Raw genomic sequence first — 9,165 nt, forward strand, 5'->3', positions numbered from 1 at the left:
AGGTGCGGTGCCTGAGTCGGGCAGTCTCTTCTAAGGTCCCTGGTACCTTCTCTCACCATGGCAGGAGCCTACCTGCTCTGAGTCGCGGTATAGAGAGGGTAAGAGGGGACTCTCCACAATACCCCCCAGAGGTGGGGGACTGGGCCCTGGAAGGCCAAGGGCTCGTGAGCAAAGCCCGAAGCAACATGTGGCATGGGCAGACCACGTGTCTTGGGAGGGGAAGGGAGCTGCGTGCTCTGTGCTTGGAGACTGGGTCATGTCTGCACCTGCCCCAGTCACTTGGCAGATTGGTAAGGCGGCCTGCCAGGGCCTGTGTGCGTAGGAGGCAGCCGGCGGCAGCGCCGCGTGCTGACGACCTCACAGCCCCACTCCCCCCGTTAGCGACGAGTGCTGGAACCACCCCCAGAACCTCAGTTAAGCAAAGAGGTTAGTTTCCATGGAGACACAGCATCCTTTCCCCATGGCAACCTAAAATTCCAAAATCCAAGTTAGGCTCCAGGAATGAGTCATCTGTGACCGGTAGGGGGTGCTCTCCCACAGGGCTGACCCCAAGACCACGCACAGATGAGCAATTGACCACAGACTTAAAGGTGCTCCAAGGGTGAGACTTGGGCCTGTGGGGGACCCAGAAGGGCCCCGCTTAACCCCTTCCCGCCTGCCTGTGTGGTTTGAGGAGGCTGGCAAGGCTTCAGGATGCACTGTGCGGAGGTGGCAGCCCGCAGCTGGGGCTCTCAGAGTGGCACTTGTATGGAAGGGATTCCTGTTTCCCAAGGCTGGGCCCAGAACAGAGAGGAAGTGGGCACTGTCCAGGCTGAGTGGACACCCAAGAGTTAACTGGCGGGGCGTGACAGGGCGATCCGCCCTCAGGAAGTGTTACTCACCACCGGGAATGTGAGCGCGCTCTTGCCTCAGGGGCTGGATTGTCTTCCTGAGTCCTGGGAGAAACCGGGAGAAACCGAAGGAGCTCCCAGCCATGGAGACCCCTGGGGAGCCAGAAGCAGGCCCTCTCGGAGCCCCCAGCCTGTCCAACTTCGCACCTGGGCACCCGGAGAGAGAAAAGTTAGTGAAGTTGGAAGGGCAGCCTGGTGGGGCAGGGAGGGACGGCAGTCTGCCCCAGGGCAGAGGAGGGGAAATGGGTTGCGCAAGGGTCCCACTCTCCCACCCCCTGCTCAGATCTGGTGACCACTCTTAGGCCAGCCTGGGACCCACCCTATGACGTGCCTGGGGCCAGCGGGGGGCCGGCAGGTGGACCCCAGCGGCCAGGGCGCACGGTGAGCCTGCGGGAGCGCTTGCTGCTCACACGGCCCGTGTGGCTGCAGCTGCGGGCCAACGCGGCGGCTGCGTTGCACGTGCTGAGGACTGAGCCCCCGGGGGTGAGTCTGGCCCCTGACCCCAGGACTGGCTATCGGAGGGTGGCGGGGGGGGGGGGGGGGGGGGGGGGGGGGGGGGGGGGGGGGGGGGGGGGGGAGAGGCTGGACACGGAGGTCCGGAGCCCCCGACCCGTGTCCCTTACAGACGTTCCTGGTGCGGAAATCTAACACTCGTGGGTGCCAAGCCCTGTGCGTGAGGCTGCCCGAGGCCAGCGGCCCCTCCTTTGTCTCTAGCCATTACATCCAGGAGAGCCCTGGGGGTGAGCGGGACTGGCCTGGGGGGTCGGGGCTGGAAGCAGGCAGGGCCGGGCACAGGCGTGTTCCCCAGAGAACAACCTCGCTTCCCATCTCTCAGGCATCTCCCTGGAGGGCTCAGAGCTCATGTTCCCAGACCTGGTCCAGCTCATCTGTGCCTACTGCCATACCCGGTGAGCCTGGCCGCAGGGCGCCTGGTGTCCGTTGGTCCCTGCTTCCTGGGACACCCTGTCCCCCCAGCCCCTCCAGGTCATGCTAGCCCCAAGACCCCCGAGCATCCCTCACCCCTGGCTTTCTGTTTCCCTCTCTGGCCTCAGGGACATCCTTCTGATCCCACTCCAGCTCCCCAGAGCCATCTGCCAGGCAGCCACCCACAAGGAACTGGAAGCCATCTCCCATCTGGGCATTGGTAAGGGGTCCTTTGTTACCCGTTGCACAGATGGACAAGCTGAGGGCAACAGGGAAAGGGAAGGGACATGGACACACAGCCTGAGCCTGAGCCTGAGCCTGAGCCTGTGCCTTTCTCTCGGTTGGACACCTTCCCCAAACCTCCCAGAGGCCCCAACTGCTTTTTCTTCCCTAGAGTTCTGGAGCTCCTCTCTCAATGCCAAGGCTCAGCCGGGCCCTCCTGAAGGCCCACTGCTGCCCAGGCTGAAGCCCCGGTCCCCGCAGGAGCTGGACCAGGGCACAGGAGCTGCCCTGTGCTTCTTCAATCCCCTGTTCCCAGGGGACCTGGGCCCCACCAAGCGGGAGAAATTCAAGAGGAGCTTCAAAGTGCGTGTGTCCACAGAGACCTCCAGCCCTCTGTCCCCACCTGCCGTGCCACCTCCCCCGGTCCCTGTGCCGCCGGGAGCAGCCCCCAGCCAGACAGAAAGGTTACCCCCTCACCAGCTGCTGCGGAGGGAGAGCTCCGTGGGGTACCGTGTGCCAGGGAGTGCCAGCCCCAGCCTCCCACCCCTGCCCTCCCTCCAGGAGGTAGACTGTGGCTCCCCCAGCAGCTCAGAAGAAGAGGGGGTGCCAGGGTCCCAGGGAAGCCCAGCCACCTCACCCCACCTGGGCCACCGCCGCCGAAGGCCCCTGCTTCGGTCCATGAGCGCTGCCTTCTGCTCCCTGCTGGCACCGGAGCGGCAGGTGAGCCGGGCTGCTGGGGCGCTGGTGCAGGACCGCCACACGGCTGTTGGCCAGCTGGTGCAGGACCTACTGACCCAGGTGCGGGCTGGCCCTGAGCCCGGGGAGCTGCAAGGTATCCGGGAGGCACTGAGCCGGGCTCGAGCCATGCTAAGCGGGGAGCTGGGCCCTGAGAAGCTGCTGCCACCTGAGAGACTGGGTGAGACTCTGGCCCAGGCTTCACAGCCTCGGCCCATCTCTCCATTAATTCCAGCTCTACCCATTCCCCACCTCTCTCCTGCTCTTCCCCATGTCCCCAAGACTCCCCCTCCCTTTCATCTCTCTCCCTTCTAACTAGATGCACCTCCCTGGGACTCTGGCTCCTACTCACGACCTGGTTCCCCTGACCCTGGCCTGCCTCTCCTCCGCAGAACACATCTTGGAGAAGTCTCTGCATCGCTCCGTGCTCAAGCCTCTCAGGCCCATCCTGGCGGCCCGCCTGCGGCGCCGGCTTTCTGCCAATGGCTCCCTGGGCCGCCTGGCTGAAGGCCTCCGCCTGGCTCGGTCCCAGGGCCCTGGAGCCTTCGGGTCCCACCTGAGCCTGCCCTCCCCGGGAGAGGTGGAGCAGGTGCGTCAGAAGCTGCTGCTGCTGCTCCGTGCCTACTCACCCAGTGCCCAGGTCAAGCGGCTCCTGCAGGCTTGCAAGCTGCTCTACACAGCCCTGAGGACTCAGGCCGGTAGGCCCCCTCCTACCACGCCCACCAGCCCCCTGCTATGTCAGAGCAAGTGGGGGGGGGGAATTCTAGAACAGCACAGATTGGGGGACGTATCCAACACTCCCATCTCACAGATGATGCAACTGAGGCCCAGAGAGGAGAGCATCCTCTCCACAGGCCCCCTGTCTGTGGTTGCCATAGTGACCACATCACCCAAGGCCCGGCAGGTGGAGGGGAGGGTCACTGTCCGAAACAAGGAGTGGATACCAACCCTGGGACCCCAGAGGAGTCTGAAGCTCCCTCCTCTACCACCCGCAGGGGAGAGTGCGGGGGCAGACGAGTTCCTCCCGCTGCTGAGCCTCGTCCTGGCCCAGTGCGACCTTCCAGAGCTGCTGCTGGAGGCTGAGTACATGTCCGAGCTGCTGGAGCCCGCCCTGCTCACTGGAGAGGGTGAGGGAACTCCTCCACAGGCCGCCTCCCTGTCTTTGAGGGGCTGGGTGCCTTAGGGGCCGCATGGCTCCTAGCAAGTGGTGGGGGCAGAGAAGGGTCACCTGCCCTCAGCCTGAGCTACATTCTTCCCCCTCTGTGTCCTAGGCGGTTACTACCTGACCAGCCTCTCGGCCAGCCTGGCCCTGCTGAGCGGCCTGGACCAGGCCCACACACAGCCCCGGAGCCCCTCGCAGGAGCTGCAGCGCTCCCTCAGCCTCTGGGAGCAGCGCCGCCCGCCCGCCACCCATAGCTTCCAGGTAACAGGGCCTCCACTTGGCCCCCCGCCCCCCTGCAGCCCCGGGGAGGTGTGTGGGGAGGGTTGGTTCTGGCCCCTTCCTGCGAAGTCCCTTCCTTTTCCCAGTGAGACCCAGCAGGGGAAAGGCTGGTCCTACATCACCCTGCTGCAGAAACAGCACCCTGTGCGCACCCAGTGTTAAAGCCTTGCCTTTCTAGACAGGGGGTGTTCCGTGTGCTCCATGCTCTAGGGGCTCAGCCCTGCAGCTTCATAGAAACTCCGAAGTAGGACCATTAGTATCGCCATTTTACAGACGAGGAAGCAGACAAGACGTGGGGAGGGCTAAGGAGCCCTGGTGGCAACTCAAGCCCCAACCAGCTTCCAGCCCCCAGCTGGGGCTCTGCCTTCCCTGAAGTCAGGCTCCCAGCCCATGCTCCCCTCACCTTCCTCTCCACCCAGCCAAGGGATCCCCCCTAGGTTTGGTTAAGAGTTTAGACGTTGTAGCCAGATCCTGGGTTCAAGTCTGGGCAGGTTCTGCTACTTCCTGTTTGCAGTTCTGTCTCCCCTTTGTGCCTCGATTTCTCTATCTACAAAATGAGGTAATTGTACTTACCTCGTGGGGTGGATGTCAAGCTTAAACGACTTAATGCAGGACACGTGCCGAGGGCACAGGTAGTATGGTTGTTAGGCCCCCTGGGGTGTGCCTGCTTGAGGCTCACCTTGTCCCAGAAGCTTCTGTCATTTGGTTTTACCGCTGGATTTATACCACCTACCCCGTCCCTGCAGAGTCTGCACTGGGGACCTCAAGCTCAGTGGCCAGATATATACCAGGCAGGACTGAGCTCTAGTTTTCCCTTCTCCTGCACAGCACCTCCTCCGAGTAGCCTATCAGGACCCCAGCAGTGGCTGTACCTCCAAGACCCTGGCTGTGCCCCCAGGGGCCTCGGTGGCCACCCTGACCCAGCTCTGTGCTGCGAAGTTCCGAGTGGCCCAGCCGGATGCGTTTGGCCTCTTCCTGTACCGGGAGCAGGGCTACCACCGCTTGTGGCCTGGAGCCCTGGCCCACAGGCTTCCCTCAGCCAGCTACCTCGTCTACCGCAGGGCCGAGCAGCCTGAGACCCATGGGGCCTCACCCGGGGCTACAACAGAGAAGGGCAGTGGGGGGCTGGAGGTGCGGGGCAGGGAGGAGGAGGAAGGGGGTGGGGGAGATGGGGTCATCGAGGCCAAAGCCTATCCTGGGGACAGCAGGGGACAGTCTGAGACAACTGCCCAGAGGGTGCAGGGAAGTATGGGCCAGGCCAGGGGGGCCCCTGCCCAGCTGGGGGACCCAGAGGCCAAGGGAAGCAGAGCAGCGGAGGAGTAGTGGGGGGTGGCCAGAAGGGTCATTTGGGACCGAAAACCCTGAGCTTTCTGGGAAGGCCTTTCAGAGCTGGCCATCAGCCCCACCCCTCGCAGCCCTCCCCACCCCAGGCCGCTCCTGCGTCTGCCGCCAGCTCTGCGGTCACACCTGCTGGGATGGTCCCTGGAGCAGCTGCATCTGGAGCAGTGGAGTAAAGCTGAGGGGGATTGAGGGGTCTTTCTCTCCCAGCTGGGGGTCAGCCAGCCTTCAGTGGTGAGTGTGCCCCACCTCTGGCAAAGGAAGGGAGCATTCCGCAGGCAGCCTTTCCAGGCTGGGGGCTCCAAGGCCCTGAAAGGCTTCACCTACTCCTGGGAGCTCAGGCCCGCCCTAGCCTACTTGGGGGGCTGGCAGCTCCCAACTTCAGTGTCCTCACCTGTAAAGTGGAGGTGCCACTGTGCCCTGCCTTCTGCAGAAGTCCTCCAGGGAGCACGTGGACAGTTTTGCTCCAAAGCAGAGCTCAGCCTGGAAGGAAGGGTAGGGAAGGAGATGGGATGTTAGCAGTGCCCGCCTCCCAAGGGTCTGTTGTCTGCATTCGCTGAAGGTCCTCATCAGCTTGAGGGAGATGCTGGAGATCAGGCTCTGCCCATGGAGCACCCAGGCCCCAGTCTTTCCTCCAGATGAGAAATCCTGCCAGGCACTCTTGTGTTCCATGGGGATTGGACAGGGGCAACGGACTTCCGAAATGTAAGGGTAGTGCCCGGAAACCATTTTCTCTGCACTTAACTCTTGGACTTCACAAGAGATTTCCCTGGAGGCTGGGCATGCCTTATCACACACAGAGGCTTAGGAAAATGACTCTGAGATATCACACACAGGCTCCAACTACGCCCTCTATTGTAAAACACCAATAAATTAACCCTAAAGGTTACCCAAGGGCCCTTTAGGGAGTAACCTAAAGGACCCCAAGGAGTCCCAGAGCGGGGAGCAAATCTGAGCAAAGACAATGCCAGTAATGACCACAAGGGGGTGCGGGTGGCCCCGGAAGTGACAGAGAGGGCAATTTACAGGGGTGAGGGTGTCTCAGGGGCAACCTGGGGTCAGTACCGGGCTGTCAGTGCAGGCTCCCTTGGAGTCTGGGATCTGGATGAGACAAACTTCATAGGGGTCACCCCCTGGGAAGGCACCATCCCCTGGTGGAAGGGGGACCCCAGCCAGTCTCTGGGGCACTCCCTCAGGTGCTGAGCACAAAGAGATATCAGACCAACGCGTGTCAGGAAGTCACGGCAGCTGGAGGTAGGGATCCTGGATATTGGGATTTCAGAAAATCCAGATGTAGATACCACCAAATCTGGGTTCAGGGTTCTCAAATTTCTCACTAGGCCACCAGCCACCCTTCCCTCTCCACTTCCACCCCCCCTCCCCACTCCAGGCTTCTTGCTGGTAGGAAGTCTCCCCTCTTTCCTTTTGTACGCCCTCTCTCCTTATTCCAAGCCCACCCCAGTGCCTTGAACCTGGGCACCCCAGAGGCTCCCAATAAATATTGTCCCTGATTGGCGTTTGATAAATAAGAGTGAAGGGCAGTGAGGTGGGAAGCCGGGAGGTTAAGGGAGGGCCGGGTTCTGGGAACCAAACAGGATGTCTCAAGTTCAGTTCCAAAGGAAGACCTAGAACGGTTGCCAGGGGTGCTCAGAGAACCCCAGGGCAGGATGTGGGCCGGCAGAGGCTGCTGAGCCCCTGCAAGCCCCTCCTAACCCCTTCTGTGCTCAATCTCAATTCCTGGCTCCACGAACTTGCACACCCCTCTCAGAGCACCTCCACGCCCTGCCTGCTCTTGAGCCTTTTGGTTTATCTTCTCAAAACATTCTGATGGTCAGAGGCCCAGGCCAAGTAAATCAGCGTGATCAAGGGTCAGAATGCAGGGGTTGGGACTCCCAGCAGGACAGGACAGGGTAGATCAGTCTAAGGCTGATCTCATTATCCTCATTTTACAGATGAGGAAACAGATTCGCTCAGGGAAAGTGGCTTCTTACAGGGCAGAGGGCTGGTTCTGTGGAGCTTCAGATTCTGCCATCCTCCCAAACAGAAGGACTCATTTACTCATCCCCTTAGCAATAATCTATTGCGTCTCAATGGACCAAGCACCAAGCACCCCCAGCCCCAGCCAGAAGGAAACAAGTGTGATCTGGCAATAGCAGCACGCTGAGTGCTGGGATTCGGTCTCGCCCCTCCCTTGCCCCTGCCTCCCACCTTTGGCCTTCGGGAAGAGGAAGTCACCTGAGAGGTGCCACACCTTGCCCAGCACCCACTGGGTCAGAGCAGGGCTAGAAGCCTGACACTCAGCTCCCAAGGAGCAGCCAAGTCATTTTCTCATTGGAAACGTTCTTATCACCCCTAGAGTCACTGCAGTGCTCTGTGTCAGTTTATTGTCTGTCTTCCTCACTAGGCCAGAGCCAGGTCGGCCTTGTTCCCCTCTAAATCTCAGAGGCCTAGAACAATGCCTGGCCCGGACGTGGCACTTAGTGGATATATGTAGAATGATTGATTCGGGAAGGCTCAGCCTAAACAGTTGGTGGGAGTTACCGCGGCTGGGGCGGTACATTCTCCATCGCTGCCACCAGGGGGCGATCAGGCCCGTTCCCAAGCACACGCCTGGCCCCCTTCTGGCGAGAGGCCACCCAGGGACCCGCTGGGCTCAGAGGGACTGCACCCTGCCAGGTACAATGGGGAAAAGCATCCCCACAGTGGGGCCCTGGCACCGTCCTGCGAACGGGAATCCTGCCAACAGAGGTTGGTGGGAGGGGAGCCAGGAGCCAGGGCCTGTGGAGTGGAAACCCTGGGAGGGGTGGGGAGAAAGGCAATCATGGAGACCCATGCCACCACCCTCACTCACCTTCAACACAGAGGATTTAACACCCTGCCATGGTCTTGTGACCCATGTTTACCCCCCGCCCAATTTGACACGCAGAAACATGGTGACTCACATCTGCACCACACAGAATGTGTGACACCCTGCGTGCCACGGTCATGTAACACCCGAGCACCCCCAGCCTTAACAGGAACACGCTGCGTGTTAGGAACACCTGGAGACTGTTAGGCATCCATTCCCTGCAGGATGGGACACAATGACACACACAGGCCCCTCCTCTGAGCCACACCCTGACACAGACATCTCTAGATCTGCAGACTCAGAGACATTCCTTCAACACCCTCCTTCTTGAGTTCAGAGTGTGACTCTGTAACCCACATACACGGGGACAGGCTGACACAGAGACATGTGATGAGTGGTATGCAGGGACTTGACGACACACAGCTACCCATGTAGCACCGCTGCTGCCACAGCCCAGTTCCCTGCTCCAACACGGCACAGGCATAGGACGAGCACACACACACACACACACACACACACACACACACACACACACACTCTTTTATACTTATGGTCATGCAGAAGTCCGAGCCGTACCCTGACTAATGTCACTCCAGCCCTGGCCTATCTCTGCCACCACTCAGCCATTCCAGCCCATGGTGGACCCTGGTGGGGGCTGTGAGGTGCTAAGAAGACCCCGTGGGGGGCGTGGCAACCCCACGGGCCAGGCAGGAGGCAGAGGCCCGCAGTACAGGGCGGGGAAGGCCTGAGCTCATCAGATTCCAGCC

At 61.1% G+C, this 9,165-nt stretch overlaps 1 protein-coding gene across 2 annotated transcripts; it reads left to right on the forward strand.

Moving 5' to 3' along the window:
• Positions 1 to 14: 14 nt before the first annotated feature.
• On the forward strand, positions 15 to 7,061 carry RIN1 (Ras and Rab interactor 1). 2 transcript variants are annotated; one of them, XR_003915263.1, is made up of 11 exons: positions 15 to 1,059; positions 1,193 to 1,373; positions 1,516 to 1,630; positions 1,726 to 1,798; positions 1,943 to 2,034; positions 2,209 to 2,952; positions 3,164 to 3,469; positions 3,767 to 3,898; positions 4,043 to 4,194; positions 5,041 to 6,255; positions 6,747 to 7,061. XR_003915263.1 is itself a non-coding variant. In XM_029956553.1 (10 exons), the coding sequence occupies exons 1-10, from the start codon at positions 974 to 976 to the stop codon at positions 5,533 to 5,535; spliced, it is 2,376 nt and encodes a 791-aa protein (XP_029812413.1). In that variant the 5' UTR covers positions 15 to 973; the 3' UTR covers positions 5,536 to 7,061. The 2 variants fall into 2 exon arrangements, 1 of the variants encoding a protein (XP_029812413.1); XM_029956553.1 differs by having other exon boundaries at positions 5,041 to 7,061.
• The last annotated feature ends 2,104 nt before the right edge of the window (positions 7,062 to 9,165 follow it).

Source organism: Suricata suricatta, chromosome 11, assembly GCF_006229205.1.
Source record: "Suricata suricatta isolate VVHF042 chromosome 11, meerkat_22Aug2017_6uvM2_HiC, whole genome shotgun sequence".
Lineage (NCBI taxonomy): Eukaryota > Metazoa > Chordata > Mammalia > Carnivora > Herpestidae > Suricata > Suricata suricatta.